The sequence below is a fragment of the Triturus cristatus genome, chromosome 8 (assembly GCF_964204655.1).
Source record: "Triturus cristatus chromosome 8, aTriCri1.1, whole genome shotgun sequence".
Taxonomy (NCBI): domain Eukaryota; kingdom Metazoa; phylum Chordata; class Amphibia; order Caudata; family Salamandridae; genus Triturus; species Triturus cristatus.
In genome coordinates, this window is record NC_140591.1 from 450,322,515 (window position 1) to 450,340,070 (window position 17,556).

Here is a 17,556-nt window from a genome sequence, read left to right on the forward strand (position 1 = left end):
TTGTAGGTGCATGTACTAGGTCAATGTAGGTGTATGAGCTGGGTCGGTGTAGATACATGTGTTAGGTCATTGTAGGTGCATGCGCTAGGTCAGTGTAGGTGCATGTGCTAGGTCAGTGTGGATGCATGCGCTAGGTCAGCGTAGATGCATGCGCTAGGTCAGTGTAGGTGCATGCGCTAGGTCAGTGTAGGTGCATGGGCTAGGTCAGTGTAGATGCATGCGCTAGGTCAGTGTAGGTGCATGCGCTAGATCTGTGTAGGTGCATGCGCTAGGTCAGTGTCGATGCATGCGCTAGGTCAGTGTAGGTGCATGCGCTAGATCAGTGTAGGTGCATGCGCTAGGCCAGTTTAGATGCATGCGCTAGGTCAGTGTAGGTGCATGCTCTAGGTCAGAGTAGGTGCATGCGCTAGGTCAGTGTAGATGCATGTGCTAGGTCAGTGTAGGTGCATGCGCTAGGTCAGTGTAGATGCATGCGCTAGGTCAGTGTAGGTGCATACGCTAGGTCAGTGTGGGTGCATGCGCTAGGTCAGTGTAGATGCATGCACTAGGTCAGTGTAGATGCATGCGCTAGGTCAGTGTAGGTGCATGCGCTAGGTCAGTGTAGGTGCATGCGCTAGGTCAGTGTAGATGCATGCGCTAGGTCAGTGTAGGTGCATGCGCTAGGTCAGTGTAGGTGCATGTGCTAGGTCAGCGTAGATGCATGTGCTAGGTCAGTGTAGGTGCATGCGCTAGGTCAGTGTAGATGCATGCGCTAGGTCAGTGTAGGTGCATGCGCTAGGTCAGTGTAGATGCATGTGCTAGGTCAGTGTAGGTGCATGCTCTAGGTCAGTGTAGGTGCATGCACTAGGTCAGTGTAGATGCATGCGCTAGATCAGTGTAGGTTTATGCACTAGGTCAGTGTAGGTGCATGTGCTAGGTCAATGTAGGTGCATGAGCTGGGTCCATGTAGATGCATGCGCTAGGTCAGTGTAGGTTTATGCACTAGGTCAGTGTAGGTGCATGTGCTAGGTCAGTGTAGGTGCATGAGCTGGGTCTGTGTAGATGCATGCACTAGGTCCCTGTTGGTGCTAAAACTCTGGAAAATAGAATGTGTTATGTGGTAAATACCAAATTCTGAGGTAATTCCCCTTTCAAAAGTCCCAGAATACTGCAGGAATGAGTTGCTCGCAGTAGTCAAGCCTAGCAGTATCATTAATGTGAGGTGTGAAATAACTGCATCTGAATTTCCGATAAACTTAGTATGAATGTCCAAGGGGAAGAATGATTTAAACAAAGGAAATGCGGCAGCGCGTATACAGAATGGAGATAAGTAGAAATCTAGAAAAATCTGGAAAAGACAAAGTTTAGAGACACAAATCAAGTAACTGTACCCTGACGTGAGCGCACGTTACCACTAAATGCCATACGATACCATACCATACCATACCATACCACACCAAACCATACCATACCACACCATACGATAAAATACCATAGCACACCACACCATACCATTCCGCCATCCCATTCCATCCATTACCACCATACCAAACCATCCCATACCACTATACCATATGATACCACGATCTCACCCTATAATACACCACACCATCATAACATTCCATACCATACCATCCCATAATATTCTATACATACCATACTATTCCGTATCACACCACACCATACCATAGCATACCACACCACACCATACCATAGCCCACCATACCACACCACACCATACCATAGCACACCACACCACACCATACCACACCACACCACACCATACCATAGCACACCACAGCACACCACACCACACCATATCATTTTCATGAACAGTAATATTCAGAGCTAATCATCGCAATGATATTTACCTTTATAACTCTTCACCACCACCTCTGGGCACTGAATCTTCACATTATTACACCTGTAATAACACACACATCATATTTGTATTATAGAGCACCAGGAACAAAGGATGAACATCACATAGGACCTGTAGTTGAAATACGATTCAGTATTAAGAGCAGCGCCTGCGGACTAGAGCTCAGTGTGAGTTACTGTTCATACACAACAGCACCCACAACACAACATTGTCACATCCAATCCCTGCCAGTGTAAACCGTGTTACCATTCCTCTACAACCAAGATGTAGGGTAGCTTTAGTGGGATATATAAGAAAGATTTGAACCCAGATGTTAGTAATGAAAAACTGGTTGCAAAACAAAAACTCCCATGTCTTACGGAACAGCAGATTTTAGGCCGTAGGGGAAGGATCACAGAGGGAGAGATAAGGGAACAGTTTAGGAGGCTCAGTAAAGGGAAAGCAGCAGGTCCAGACGGGATCCCATCTCAATCCTCTTTCTGTTTCTGGGTATCTTATTTTAATGAGATCTCTCTGGAAGGCTGCTAAATTCCACCTTCCTAATATGAGGCAACTGTAGTTATGATCCTTAGGCCGGGTGAAGATATTAGGTTAGCAGATTCCTACAGACCTATATCTTAATTGAACTGTGATTACAAAATGATTCCAGGAATTTTGGCTAAGAGATTGTCAGATGTCCTTCAAAAGTTGATCCATTTCGATCAAAAGTGGTTTGTGCCTGGAAGGAAGCTGTATGAATTAACCCATTGACTTGTCGGTGCGAATGATATGGCCGAAGCCTCTAATCTCCTGTTGACAATGGCAAGAATTGATGCTGCTATAGCATTTGATAGGGTTAATTGGTTCTATCTTTGGGAGGTATTGCAGGATTATGGTTTCAGCAGCAATGTTACTGAAGTTGTGCAAATGCTATATAAGGTGCCGGCAGCTAAGATTATGGATGGCGAACTTACAGCTTCATTTCAGATATCCAGGGGAACTAGACAGCGGTGTCCTGTGTCGCCAATTCTGTTCCGTGTATATATTGAGCCCTTTTCCCAGATGATTCGGCAGGATTAGACCATTCTTCCCTTTGAAGCTGCAGGGTTACCAACCAGACTAGCACTGCACGCTGATGACATAGTTCTGTATGCATCGAAGCCAGAGCTCTGTGTTCCACAGCTTGAGACGCATGCCAGAGATTTTGGGAGTCTGTCAGGGTATCTAATCAATAAGGTAAAGACCGGGCTAGAGAGAAAGTAGGGCTTCAAACCAGAAATCAGATTAGGAATCTTGGGCGCATCGGAACTCAGAGTTTGAGGAAATATCGGATGTAAACTTAACTAAGGTATCCCACTGTTAATTAGGAAAAAATCAATGCTGATATGACAAATGATACATTCATTTATGTGAACAAGATCTCGTCCTTATTAACAAATTCACCCGTTGTGAACGCCACATCAACCTCGACTCGCAAATACGTAGTCCGGCAAGCACTGAGACCTAGGCCCAAGGTTACTGATTGACAGGCCACAGGTGGGGTGGCACGTAGCCGGCAGACAAATGCATGGACGGGAAACCCGAGATCAATCCCACAGATTAGTGAACCGACACTACAATGGTTAAGGGAGAATGGCCCCAATAAAGCACGCATGGCTGGAGGGGGTACGCGTGCTCCAAAAACAGCATAAAGTCAGATGCCACATGAATTAGGAACATAGAGCCAATCAGATCGCAGCACACGCAGTGATCACGTGCTCCCCGTGCCAGACATCTGGACACTTTAACCACTGGCCGCATTTTGTCCATAGAAGGTCGAGGCCCACCTGGATTATCAATTAAAATTAATTTATGAATCTAGAGGGAGCAACTTACATTCCTCTCCCTACAAGGATCACCAGAAACATTTTATAGCCTATAATGAATTGTAAATAAGAATGATACAGATCGATTGTGAATTGAGACAGTACTCAGACCCTGTGCCTTTAACTGTTCTCCCGGCCGCTATGTTTAATTAAACAAACTGTTCCTGTTTTGCCAAGCGCCTATTGTTTTTCAAAGGTATTTCATGTTCAAGCAACACCGTGATATAAATGCTCTCCTTACAAGTTGGAGGGAAAATTTGCCCCAAAGTATCTATGGAGGGTGAACACCATTAAGATGCTGGTTCTTCCAAAGGTGATCTTCTTGTTTAACACTAAACCACTTCCTTTTACCCAAATTTTTTTTCAAAAATTGCAAGGGAGGGTCAGACGCTTTATATGGGCATCCAGGGGAGCCAGGATCTCATGAAAGAAGCTCTGGAGGAGACTGAAGCAAGGGAGGGTCGGCAGCTTTATATGGGCATCCAGGGGAGCCAGGATCTCATGAAAGAAGGAGACCGAAGCCAGGGAGGGTCGGCAGCTTTATATGGGCATCCAGGGGAGCCAGGATCTCATGAAAGAAGCTCCGGAGGAGACTGAAGCCAGGGAGGGTCGGCAACTTCATATGGGCATCCAGGGGAGCCAGGATCTCACGAAAGAAGCCCCGGAGGAGACTGATGCAAGGGAGGGTCAGCAGCTTCCTATCGGCATTGAGGGGAGCCAGGATCTCATGAAAGAAGCTCCGGAGGAGACTGAAGCAAGGGAGGGTCAGCAGCTTTATATGGGCGTCCAGGGGAGCCAGAATCTCATGAAAGAAGCCCCAGAGGAGACTGAAGCAAGGGAGGGTCAGCAGCCTTATATGGGCATCCAGGGGAGCCAGGATCTCACGAAAGAAGCCCCGGAGGAGACTGAAGCAAGGAAGGGTCAGCAGCTTTATATGGGCATCCAAGGGAGCCAGGATCTCATGAAAGTAGCTCCGGAGGAGACTGAAGCAAGGGAGGGTCGGCAGCTTTATATGGGCACTCAGAGGAGCCAGGATCTCAAGAAAGAAGGAGGATACTGAAGCAAGGGAGGGTCGGCAGCTTTATATGGGCATCCAGGGGAGCCACGATCTCATGAAAGAAAGAGGAGACTGAAGCAAGAGAGGCTCGGCAGCTTTATATGGGCGTCCAAGGGAGCCAGGATCCCATGAAAGAAGCGAGGGAGGAGACAGAAGGAAGGGAGGGTCGGCAGCTTTATATGGGCATCCAGGGGAGCCAGGATCTCATGAAAGAAGCGAGGGAGGAGACTGAAGGAAGGGAGGGTCGGCAGCTTTATATGGGCATCCAGGGGAGCCAGGATCTCATGAAAGAAGCGAGGGAGGAGACAGAAGCGAGGAAGGGTCAGCAGCTTTATATGGGTATTCAGGGGAGCCAGGATCTCATGAAAGAAGCTCCGGAGGAGACTGAAGCAAGAGAGGGTCGGCAGCTTCATATGGGTATCCAGGGGAGCAAGGATCTTACAAAAGAAGCTCCGGAGGAGACTGAAGCAAGGGAGGGTTGGCAGCTTCATATGGGCATCCAGGGGAGCCAGGATCTCATGAAAGAAGCCCCGGTGGAGACTGAAGCAAGGGAGGGTCAGCAGCATCATATGGGCATCGAGGGGAGCCAGGATCTCATGAAAAAAGGTCTGGATGAGACTGAAGCAAGAGAGGTTAAGGAGCTTTATATAGGCGTCCAGGGGAGCCAGGATCTAATTAAAGAAGCCCCAGAGGAGACTGAAGCAAGGGAGGATCAGCAGCTTTATACGGGCGTCCAGGGGAGCCAGGATCTCATGAAAGAAGCTCCGGAGGAGACTGAAGCAAGGGAGGGTCAGCAGCTTTATATGGGCATCCAAGGGAGCCAGGATCTCATGAAAAAAGGAGGAGACTGAAGCAAGGGAGGGTCAGCAGCTTTATATGGGCATCTAGGGGAGCCGGGATCTAATGAAAGAAAGTGGAGACTGAAGCAAGGGAGGGTCGGCAGCTTTATATGGGCATCCAGGGGAGCAAGGATCTCATGAAAGAAGGAGGAGACCGAAGCCAGGGAGGGTCGGCAGCTTTATATGGCGATCCAGGGGAGCCAGGTTGCCATGAAAGAAGCTCCGGAGGAGACTGAAGCAAGGGCGGGTCGGCAGCTTTATATGGGCGTCCAGGGAGCCAGGATCTCATGAAAGAAGCCCCGGAGGAGACTGAAGCAAGGGAGGGTCGGCAGCTTTATATGGGCGTCCAGGGGAGCCAGGATCTCATGAAATAAGGAGAAGACTGAAGCAAGGGAGGGTCGGCAGCTTTATATGGGCATCAAGGGGAGCCAGGATCTAATGAAAGAAGGAGGAGACTGAAGCAAGGGAGGGTCGGCAGCTTTATATGGGGGCAGCTTTATATGGGCATCCAGGGGAGCCAGGACCGATGAATGAAGCTCCGGAGGAGACTGAAGCAAGGGAGGGTCAGCAGCTTCATATGGGCGTCCAGGGGAGCCAGGATCTCATGAAAGAAGCGAGGGAGGAGACAGAAGCGAGGAAGGGTCAGCAGCTTTACATGGGTATTCAGGGGAGCCAGTATCTCCTGAAAGAAGGAGGAGACTGAAGCAAGGGAGGGTCGGCAGCTTCATATGGGTAGCCAGGGGAGCCAGGATCTTACAAAAGAAGCTCAGGAGGAGACTGAAGCAAGGGAGGGTCGACAGCTTTATATGGGCGTCCAGGGGAGCCAGTATCTCATGAAAGAAGGAGGAGACTGAAGCAAGGGAGGGTCGGCAGCTTCATATGGGTATCCAGGGGAGCCAGGATCTTACAAAAGAAGCTCAGGAGGAGACTGAAGCAAGGGAGGGTCGGCAGCTTTATATGGGCGTCCAGGGGAGCCAGGACCTCATGAAAGGAGGAGGAGACTGAAGCAAGGGAGGGTCGGCAGCTTTATATGGGCATCCAGGGGAGCCAGGATCTTACAAAAGAAGCTCAGGAGGAGACTGAAGCATGGGAGGGTCGGCAGCTTTATATGGGCATCCAGGGGAGCCAGGATCTCATGAAAGAAGCTCCGGAGGAGACTGAAGCAAGGGAGGGTTGGCAGCTTTATATAGGCATCCAGGGGAGCCAGGAGATTATGAAAGAAGCTCTGGAGGTGACTGAAGCAAGGGAGGGTCGGCAGCTTTATATGGCTATCCAGGGGAGTCAGGTTCCCATGAAAGAAGCCCCGGAGGAGACTGAAGCAAGGGAGGGTCAGCAGCTTTATATGGCCATCCAGGGGAGCCAGGATCTCATGAAAGAAGGAGGAGACTGAAGCAAGGGAGGGTCGGCAGCTTTATATGGACTTCCAGGGATCTCATGAAAGAAGTTCCGGAGGAGACTGAAGCAAGGCAGGGTCAGCAGCTTTATATCAGTAGATCAAAGATGGCGTCCCTTTGTGATATGGCAAAGAAAATTATAACATCCTATTACTACACCTCTGTTTTGCTAAGAAATGGGCAAAACTATAAGAAATATTCAGCAAACACATATGTTAGACACTCCAGGTAGAGGCGTCTTGGCTCACAGCTTACTTAGCTGGAAGGTGATATGAGTAACTTTTTCTCCATATAAAGTATCCATATCAAATTTGTGTCCTTTTCTTACAATATCCTGAGGATTCTAAAGGTACCCAAGGTTTGTGTATTCCCCTGGAGGGGACCCAGAAATTAGCCAAAATACCGTAAAATTTTGGGGGGAAAATTGGAAAAACGTACTGGAAGATGAAAGCGTCAGTTTTTTCCCTGCAAATGGTATCAACAAATGGTTTGTGGTGCTGATATCACCATCTTCCAGCTTTCAGGGACTGACAGACTTTTGTCAGAAAACCGAATTTATTTACAAAGTTTTGGTATTTTACTGGGACTTTGCCCATTTTTGCTATTTTTTTGTGCTTTAAACCTCCTTTCAGTTATTGGTACAAATGGGTATGAACGCAATAATGGGTCCTGGAAAGCTATACATTTCTGAAATGTAGACAAAACTCTGAGTTCAGTAAGGGGTCATTTGTGTAGATTCTTCAAGGTTTTCTTATAGAACGTAACAGTAAAAATAGGGAAAATTGAAAATGAGTTGAAAATTCAGCCATTTGTGCCAACGTTGTCACCGGTAACTTCTGTTAAGTATGACAGATTTTTTAAAGCAATATACAGTTACATCCACAGGACCCTTCTGGTTGTGGAGATATATAGGACTTGTAGGTTCACCAAGAACCCAGAGCCAGTAACTGAGCTGCGCCTTGCGATGGTTTTTCATTGTGTACCGGGTGTACAGCAATTCACTTGGTAAAATATAAAGAGTGAAAAATAGGGATCGAGGAAAAGGAATATGCTACTTACCAGTATGCATCTGTTCTTGGCATGTAGAGCTGCAGATCTACACACTTGTGCATAGATCGCCATCTGGTGTTGGGCCCGGATGTTTGCAGTTTGTTTTTCCTCTTGGAAAGTCTTTAGAAGTCACGAGGTCGGTGACTCCTCCTTTGGATCGTATTGCGCATGGGCTTCGGCTCCATCCTCAGATTGTTTTTCGCCATCAGGGAAAGATGGAGCGTAGTAGTAACAGTGAAGATGCCCATGTGTGTGCTATCTAAATAAGATAAACTGGAACAGATAAAGGAAGCCGGGTAGGCGGGTGGGCGTGTGTAGATCTGCAGTTCTACATGCCAAGAACAGATGCATACTGGTAAGTAGCATATTCCGTTCGAGGCATATGAGCTGCAGATTACACACTTGTGCATAGATTATATAGCAGTACCCACCGTTAGCGGCGACCACCCGTATCTGTTGCAGTGGTTTGAAATAACGTTTTGAGTACAGCTTGGCCCACATTAGCCTGTTGCTTAGTTTGCACATCTACACAATAGTGTTTGGTGAAAGTGTGCGGTGTTGACCATGTAGCTGCTTTGCAGCTATCATCTAAGGGGATGTTCCCTAAGAATGCCATGGAAGCCCCTATTTTTCGTGTAGCATGGGCTTTCGGGGGAATGGATAGCGTTCGCTTTGCTTTATGGTAGCAGATTTGAATGCATTTTACAATCCACCTAGCTATCCCCGATTTTGAGATGGGGTTACCTTTGTGGGGTGGAGAGAAAGAAACAAACAGTTGTTTGGTCTTACGGAAAGGTTGTGTTCTCTGAATGTAGTAGAGTAAGGCTCGTTTGACATCCAGTGTGTGAAGAGCCCTTTATTCAACGGTCTGTGGTTGCGAGAAAAATACTGGTAGTTCTACTGTTTGGTTTAGGTGAAAGGGAGAAATGACTTTAGGGAGGAATTTTGGGTTGGTACGGAGAACAACCTTGTTATGGTGCATTTGGAGAAAGGGTTCTTGAATGGTAAGTGCTTGTATCTCACTGACCCTTCTAAGGGAAGTGATGGCTACAAGAAAAGCGGTTTTCCATGTTAGGAATTGTAGTTCGCATTTATGCAGATGTTCGAAGGGAGGCCCCATTAGCCTTGTGAGAACGATATTTAAGTTCCACACAGGTGAGGGTGACACTCTGGGGGGAATTATTCTTTTAAGGCCTTCCATGAAGGCTTTAATGGCAGGTACTCTAAAGAGTGAGAGATGTTGCCTGTTTTGTAGGTAAGCTGTAATAGCTGCGAGGTGTAGTTGAGTGGACGTATAGGCTAGATTGCACCTTTGTAGGTGGAGTAAGTAGCCTATTATGTGTTGAATGGACACGTCCAATGGATTGATGGTGTTGTTATGGCAATATACAACAAAACGTTTCCACTTGGCGGCGTAGCACGCTCTAGTGGTAGGTCTTCTAGCTTCTCTGATGACGTTCATACAGTCAGGGGGAAGATTTAGGTAACCGAATTCTAGGACTTCAGGAGCCAGATTGCAAGGTTGAGCTGCGCTGGGTCCGGGTGTTTGATCTCTCCATGGTTCTGGGTTAAGAGGTGTGGAGAGAGGTGTAGTTTTTGGTGTGGCACTACAGATAGTTCAAGCAGTGTGGTATACCACGGTTGTCTGGCCCACGTTGGAGCTACTAGGATTAGTGTGAGGGAGTGTTGTTGTAGTTTGCGCACCACTAGTGGAATGATTGGGAGAGGCGGAAAAGCGTACGCAAATCTGCCTGACCAGTTCATCCATATCGCATTTCCTTTAGATAATGGGTGTGGGTATCTGGCGGCGAAGCTTGGGCATTTGGCGTTTTCGTGGGTGGCAAGAGGTCTATCTGTGGATGCCCCCACATTTGAAAGTACGGGTGAAGAACTTGCGGGTGAAGCTCCCACTCGTGGATCTGTTGTGTCTGCCTGCTGAGCAGACCTGCCACTGTGTTTTGGACTCCTGTGACATGCTGAGCTAGGAGAAAGATTTTCTGGGGTATTGCCCATCTCCATATGCTCTGTGCTAGGTGAGAGAGCTGTGGAGAGTGTGTGCCGCCTTGTTTTTGAATATAATACATGGCTGTCATGTTGTCTGTTCGGATCAGGACTGCCTTGCCTGAAATTTGAGTTTGAGAAGATTTTAGGGCTAAGAAGATTGCTAGTAACTCCAGATGGTTGATATGGAGTGACTTTTGTTGAGGTGTCCACTTGCCCTGTGTGGTGAGATGTAGTAGATGAGCTCCCCAGCCGGAGAGCGATGCGTCCGTTGTCAGAACTATTTGAGGAACCGGGTTCAGGAACGGTCGACCTTTGGAAAGGTTTGTGGTGTTCCACCACTGCAGAGAGCGATGGGTGCGACCGTTTACCAACACCAGATCTGTTAATTGACCCTGGGCCTGGTTCAATTGGCGCGCTAAGCACTCTTGGAGAGGACGCATCTGGAGTCTTGCGTGAGGCACTATGAAAATGCAAGAGGCCATCATCTCTATTAGTTGCATAAACACTCGAGCTGGAAGGGAGTGTTGTACTATGAATTTTGCACGCAGAGCTTGAATGCTTGCAATCCTGGCAGGATTGGGGTAAGCTAGTGCTCTTGAGGTGTCTATGGTGGCACCGAGGTATTGTTTTATGTGGGATGGTTGGAGATGAGACTTCTGGTGGTTTACTGTGAAGCCCAGCTGGTGGAGTAATTGAATGGTGGTAGACGTGTGTTGTACACACTGATTGTATGACCTGGCTTTTATCAGCCAGTCGTCTAAGTATGGGAAGACGTGGATGTGTTGTCTTCGCAAATGTGCTGCCACCACTGCTAGGCACTTGGTGAATACCCTTGGCGCTGTTGTGACTCCGAACGAGAGCAATCTGAATTGAAAGTGTTGTCCGTCCACTACAAATCTGAGGTACTTGCGGTGAGCTTTGTACACTGGAATGTGAAAATAATCGTCTTTTAAGTCTAAGGTGGTCAAAAAGTCATTTTGGGAGAGGAGCGGAAGTACCTGCTGAAGCGTTACCATATGAAAATGGTCGGAGTGTATGTATGTGTTTAGGGGCCGGAGATCTAGGATGGGCCGCAGAGTCTTGTCCCTTTTTGGTATGAGAAAATATAGGGAGTAGACTCCCATGTTTTGTTGGTTGGTAGGAACAGGTTCTATTGCCTGTTTCTGTAGGAGGGAGGTTACCTCCTGCTTTAGGAGTATTAAATAATCTTGTGACATTGGGCGCTGCCTGGGTGGAATGTTTGGGGGGGGTAGATATTAATTCTAGGCAGTAGCCTGATTGAATTATCTGTGTTACCCATTTGTCTGAGGTGATGGTAGCCCAGACGGGAAGGAAATGTTGGAGTCTGCCCCCGACCGGAGTGGAATGGTCTGTGGGGGGGCGGGGGGAAGTCATTGGGTAGGCTTTGTGGCAGAGCGGGCGTTGTTTGTTTTGCCTCTGCCTTTATTATTGTTACCCCTATAGCCGCCTCTTTGATAACCCCTCGTGATGGTGAACTGAGTGGGGGATTTGTACGAAGTGGACGCGGTGTCTGAGGAGTAGCCTCTAGATGTACTTCGAAAGGAAGAGCGGCGAAAGGAGTGTCTAGGAGGGTGTGACTGTAAGGCTCCCATGGATTTCGCCGTATCCGTATCCTTCTTCAATTTTTCTAGGGCCTCATCCACTTTCTGGCCAAATAGATGTTCCTGGTCAAAGGAATGGTTAAGGATGGAGGCTTGTACCTCCGGTTTAAACCCTGATATTCTTAGCCAAGCATGGCGACGGAGGAGGACGCTGGTATTGATGGCTCTGGAAGCTGTGTCTGCTGCATCTAAGGCACAGCGTATAGAGGTGTTAGTGATAGTCTTACCCTCTTGAATTAGTTTGTTGGCCCTAGCTTTATATTTTTAAGGGAGGTGGTGCATTATGCTTTCTAATTCGTCATAATGTGCCCTGTCATATCTGGCCAATAGCGCTTGAGTATTGGCGATACGCCACATATTGGCTGCTTGTGACGCAGTGCGCTTTCCTGATGCGTCCAGTAGCTTTGACTCTTTGTCAGGTGGTGGTGTTTTGCCTGACGGATGAGAATTTGCCCTTTTGCGTGCAGTGGACACCATTAGGGAATCTATGATGTAGGAGGGATCTGTGGGGGCAGCTTTGTATTTCTTTTCTATGCGCGGGTTAATGACCCTGGCACTAACTGGGTCCTTAAAAACTTCTGGCGCATGTTTTACCACTCCTTTAAGCATAGGTAATATGGAGGTAGACCTATGTGTGGTGTCGAATGTGTCGAGGAGGAAATCTTCCTCCACGGGGTCGGTATGCAAGTCTACCCCGTGATAGTGTGCCGCCCTCTGAAGTACATGGTGGAACCCCAATGAGTCTTCTGGTGGAGATGGCCTGGAGGGGTAAAGGTCATCTTGTGGGACGTTGGGGATATCCGGGATATTGTAATCGTCCCATGGGTCTGGGGATCCTGTAGGAGTGGGGTCCCCTGTGGGTAGGTCCTGGGGGACATCCCCTATGTCATCATATGGGTCCCCGTGATCATCATCGTGTGGAGAAGGGGTGGGAGAACGATGAGGTTGGGGTGGAGAAGGCGGAGGGGGTGGAGGTGGAGAAGGTGGAGGAGGTGGGAGAGGTGGGGAAGGTATTCTGAACGGAAAGGTAGCAGAGTCCTTCCTCTTTGGAGGCGGAGGTGGAGCAGGCTTCTCCAAATGTCTCTTTTTGGAAGAAAGTGTCAAATGTCCAGTTTTTGGATCCTTGGTGAGTGTTTTTTGAAAGGGATCCGGTGTAAATAAGTCCAGTGAGGCTGGTCTGTTCGTCGGCGCCGAAGGCGTCGGGGCCGTTGGCTTTTTAGGCTTTTCCGTGCCGGTTCGTTGTTTGGAACCTGGTTTTGGAACCTCCGGACGCTTGGTCGGCGCCAAGATGGATTTCGGCCTCGAAGTGTCGGTGCCGGTGGCCTTGTGTGCTTTGGTCGGCACCGAAGGTGGTGTCGGTGCCGAAGAGCTGGGTTTCGACCCCGAGTGCTTCGGTGCGGAGCTTGGTGTCGATATGGAGGTCGGCTTCTTTTTCGGTGCCGAAGCGTGTTTATCAGCACCGAGGATAGGCTGGCTCGAGCCCGAGCCGCCGGAAGGCTTGCTTGGCTTCATCACCGGCGCGAAGGTGCGGTGTTGGAAGCAGTGTCCTTGGTCTTGCCTAGGCCCGGAGGCGAAGGTGTGACCGGAGCCTTTTTCGGTGCCAGCAGGGGTGTGGGGGGAAATCAGTACTCACGACCCTCTGCGCCGGGGTGATGTCCTCCACATCTGAGTCGTCGGCCTCGGAAGCGCTGACGAGGCCCTCTTTGGTGTACCGCTCTGGAGCGTCGATGCCTTCTCCGAAGATGTCCTCCGGAATCGTCGTCGAGGAGTGCGCCATAGTTCTTCTGGCTCTTCGGTCCCGAATAGTCTTTTTGGACCGGAAGGACTTACACGCCGGACAGTCTCGAGCCTCGTGTTCAGGGGAGAGGCAGAGATTCCATACCTCGTGGAGATCGGTGTGGGGGAATCTGGACCCACATCGAGGGCACTTTTTAAATGGAGTCCTTTCCATTAGCCAGGACCGAAGCTTGGAGAGGCCCGAAGGCCGCCGTCGACGACTGGAACTGAAGGTCCGTGCCGATGAGAAGGCGCGTCGAGTGGGGGAGATCGCGATCGAAACAATACCACGGTTTGGGGTAAGGATTGCGCGTCGACCGTCGAACTGGAAGCTGTTCGGAACCGGAGCGCGAAGATCACATCCGAGCCCGATGGCGGAAAAAAACAATCTGAGGATGGAGCCAAATCCCATGCGCAATACGATCCAAAGGAGGAGTCACCGACCTCGTGACTTCCAAAGATTTTCCAAGAGGAAAAACAAACTGCAAACATCCGGGCACAACGCCAGATGACGATCTATGCACAAGTGTGTAATCTGCAGCTCATATGCCTCGAACCTATGTATTTCCGAAATGGGAACAACAAAAGGGTATTTTGAAGCAGTGGTTATTTGCTCAAGTCCATTTATGTGGGTACCTATACCAGCAAGTGAATTAGAGGGCTTTTTTGAAAATTATACTTTTTTACACACTGTCCTACATTTGGAAGGGATAAATGCATAGAAAGTCAATTGGCAAAAACACTTCTTTTACTATTCTATGTTTCCCGAAGTCTCCCAGCAAAAATGGTGCCTCACTTGTGTGGGTAGGCCTAGTGCCAGCGACAGGAAACGTCCCGAAACGCAACGTGAACACACCATATTTTTACAGTGAAAACTGACCCTTTCTTTGTGAAGTGCCTAGCTGTAGATTCTGAACCCTAGCTCTGCCGGCACCTAGGGAAACCTAGCAAACCTATACATTTTTTAAAACTAGACACCCAGTGGAATCCAGGATGGGGTGACTAGTGTCGCTTTTACCAGGTTCTCTTACCCAGAATTCCTTGCCAACCTCAAACTTTATTAAAAAAACACATTTTCTTCACATTTCTGTGATGGAAAGTTCTGGAATTTGCGTGGATCCACAAAATTCCACACACACTGCATTCCCCAAAGTCTTCCGATAAAAAAGATACCTCACTTGTGTGGGTAGGCCTGGTGCCCGTGACAGGAAACGGCGCAAAACACAGCATGGATACACCACATTTTTACAGTGAAAACCTACCCTTCTTTTGCAAAGTGCCTAGCTGTAGACTTTGAACTCCTAGCTCTGCTGGCACCCATGTAAACCTAGCAAACCTATAACATTTTGAAAACTAGACATCCAGGGGAATCCAGGATGGGGTGACTTGTGTGGCTTCCACCAGGTTCTCTTCCCAGAATCCCTTGCAAACCTAGGTGAGGTATCATTATTTGCTCGGGAGAACAAGGAGAATGTTGGGTGGTAGTACATTTGTGCTGGCACGGTGATCCCATGCAAAAAGTTACAGAGAAAGTGATTATTTTTACTTACATTTGAGGTTTGCAGGGGAATCTGGGTAAGAAAACGTTGAGGGATCTACGCATGCCATATCTCATTGGACTCCCCAAGTTGTCTAGTTTTCAGAAATGTGTGGGTTTGGTAGGTTCCCCTAGATGGCCTCGATCCCAGGGGCAAAAAATCCCCGGTGCCCCCTCCCTGCAAAACCAGGTTGTTTTATGATGGGTAATTTTGAAGTCTCCACAATATGTTTTGGGCCCTTGCCTGTCATGGGTACCTGACCCACCCACACGAGTGAGGTATCATTTTTATCGGGAGACCTGGGGGAGCGCTGAGTGTCAGCAAACTTGTGTCAGTCCTGTGATCCTAGAACTTTCTCACACAGACATTTGAGAAAATTTTCATTTTTTCAGCAAAATTTGAGGTTTGCAGGGGATTCTGGCAAGGGAAACGTTGGGGGATCCACGCAAGCCATACCTCCCTGAACTCTCCCGGGTCTCTAGTTTTCAGAAATGTGTGGGTTTGGTAGGTTACCCTAGATGGCCTCTTTTGGTATTATACTGACCGATCACCACCAGTCAGTCATAAAATGCTTCTTGCTTATTTCCCACTCCACTAGGAAATTCACAAGACAAATATTCATACATTGGCCCTTTTAATTGTATTGCACTACACATGTAATCACTTCCCTCGTTTCACCTGGGTGATCAGTTTCCATTCTGAACTGGTCTACTTTTATATGTTGTTATTTGCACTTCCCCTTCTACTACTCAGGAGACTTCGCTCTCCTTGCGGTGTACTAATGTTTACTTTTCCGCACACTACTATTTTTCCCTCAGCATGGTCGAATATACATACAATTTTATATATATTTTAAATAGATTCTGACAAGATCTGCTCTGCATCTCTCGGACTACTTTTGGACATTGTCCTTACTACAGGGCGCTCAGGTATTCTATATTCTTATTAAATCTCACTACTAAAGTTTATTCTATCCTTGCATGCAAAACGGAACACTAAACATGCATATTTCTTCGTATCTTATAGGGCACAATGCATGCAAAATCTAGTTTTTCGCTTGTATTATAATATTTACTGGCATTCTCTATGGCCCCGTTCCTTGGGTTCTCATCTTTCGTTCAACATCGCCTATCATGGGTAACACTTTTTATGGCTTTGGGTGAGCTGACGCTACAATGCACTTTTACACAATATCCTCATTGCGTTGTGACCGGCATATATAATCTCATGTCACTATTTTCCTTCGCCTCATCACTGCTATTTGAAGTTTTGACACGTAAGAATTTTACGTAAAAGATTTCATGAGAGATGATGTTCCATTCCAATGTATGTATATTTTCTGCAGCCTTGACAAAGCCCAATGGACGAAACACGTGTCAGCTGCTTGTGCTCGTATAGACCAGATATTGGCCGTTCCTGCTTATATATAAACCGAACATTGTGGAAACTACAAATGGAATAAAATTACTTCACAAAAAAGAACAACACATTTGATGGACTTCATATTAGGACTACTTTATTTATTAAATGGAATTTCTATGTGTGCTCTAGTACTTATTATTTTGTATAATTGTTGCCAAGGACATTGTCCTAAGCAGGTGAACTCCCTAGGTGCCAGGGTGTCTGCCATACCATGGTAGCACCTCTACCCCACATGAAGATATATGTGTATGATCTAACATCCTTAGCAATAGTGCTGAAAATTGGATCGGCACTTGTTGTGAGCATAGCCACAATATGTGTCTCTATAGTTAGGAAATTATGTCTTAGTTTATGCACAACTCTGAATTGAGGAAAACCTAGGGGGACTTTTCCAGAATGGGCTTGCTTTTTCTGTATGTTCAGGGTAGTTTTCGTACGACTTCAGTTAGGCTTTAAAGATACAAATATGTTTTGTGAGGACAGCAGCTTATTTCTGTAGCAATTATTTCAAGACTCAAAAGAGTTTGCTGAAAAGTTGCAGGGATTTATGAAAATTTAAGAGAGTTTCCTGATGACGCAGGGGAGGTTTCTGAGGACGTAAGATTTTTAAGAATGTAAATTGATTTTACGAGGATCTGAAAATTTTCTAACACTTTGTGTGAGCTCAGTAGTGGTGTTTACACACTGCAACATTGAGACCTGCTCCTTACACACTGATAGGAGGATTATAAACCAGCCTTACCTGCTTAGGGTGCTTCTGACATCCTGCAAAACAGGGAAACAAACACAGTGAAATCAGTTTCCACAGGAGATGTTAAAGTTATGGCAGTATTTTTAGGAGTGAAATACTTAACTATCTATGGTTAGAAAACAGTAACTGGGGTCACATGACACAGCACATTCTGGGGTATTGCCTGACTAAGAACAAAATGTGATATTCAGAATGAGGTCACAAGATATAACAGAAACTGATATTTGGAATGGTAATGACATAGCACAGTGTCATTCTGAATGGAGTCACAAAACACAGCACATTCTGTTATTCTGAATGGAGTCACTTGACTCATTGTATAATGTTCTCAACAGGGTCACAAGCATGGGCATCATTTAGGGATTGGCAGGGGTCGCACCTGTGACTCCTGGCTTGCC

At 47.4% G+C, this 17,556-nt stretch overlaps 1 protein-coding gene and 1 pseudogene across 1 annotated transcript in view; both read right to left on the minus strand.

Annotated features, from left to right (window-relative positions):
- Positions 1 to 17,556, minus strand: part of LOC146802293 (E3 ubiquitin-protein ligase TRIM39-like) — a 116,052-nt gene that overhangs the window by 24,713 nt on the left and 73,783 nt on the right. The window contains exons 4-5 of the mRNA XM_085621862.1: positions 17,150 to 17,172; positions 1,851 to 1,903 (exon numbers count right to left, since the gene is read on the minus strand). Of these exons, the coding sequence (XP_085477988.1) occupies positions 1,851 to 1,903; positions 17,150 to 17,172 (76 nt within the window). The remainder of the gene's footprint in view (positions 1 to 1,850; positions 1,904 to 17,149; positions 17,173 to 17,556) is intronic.
- Positions 1,962 to 15,682, minus strand: LOC146802294 (uncharacterized; annotated as a pseudogene).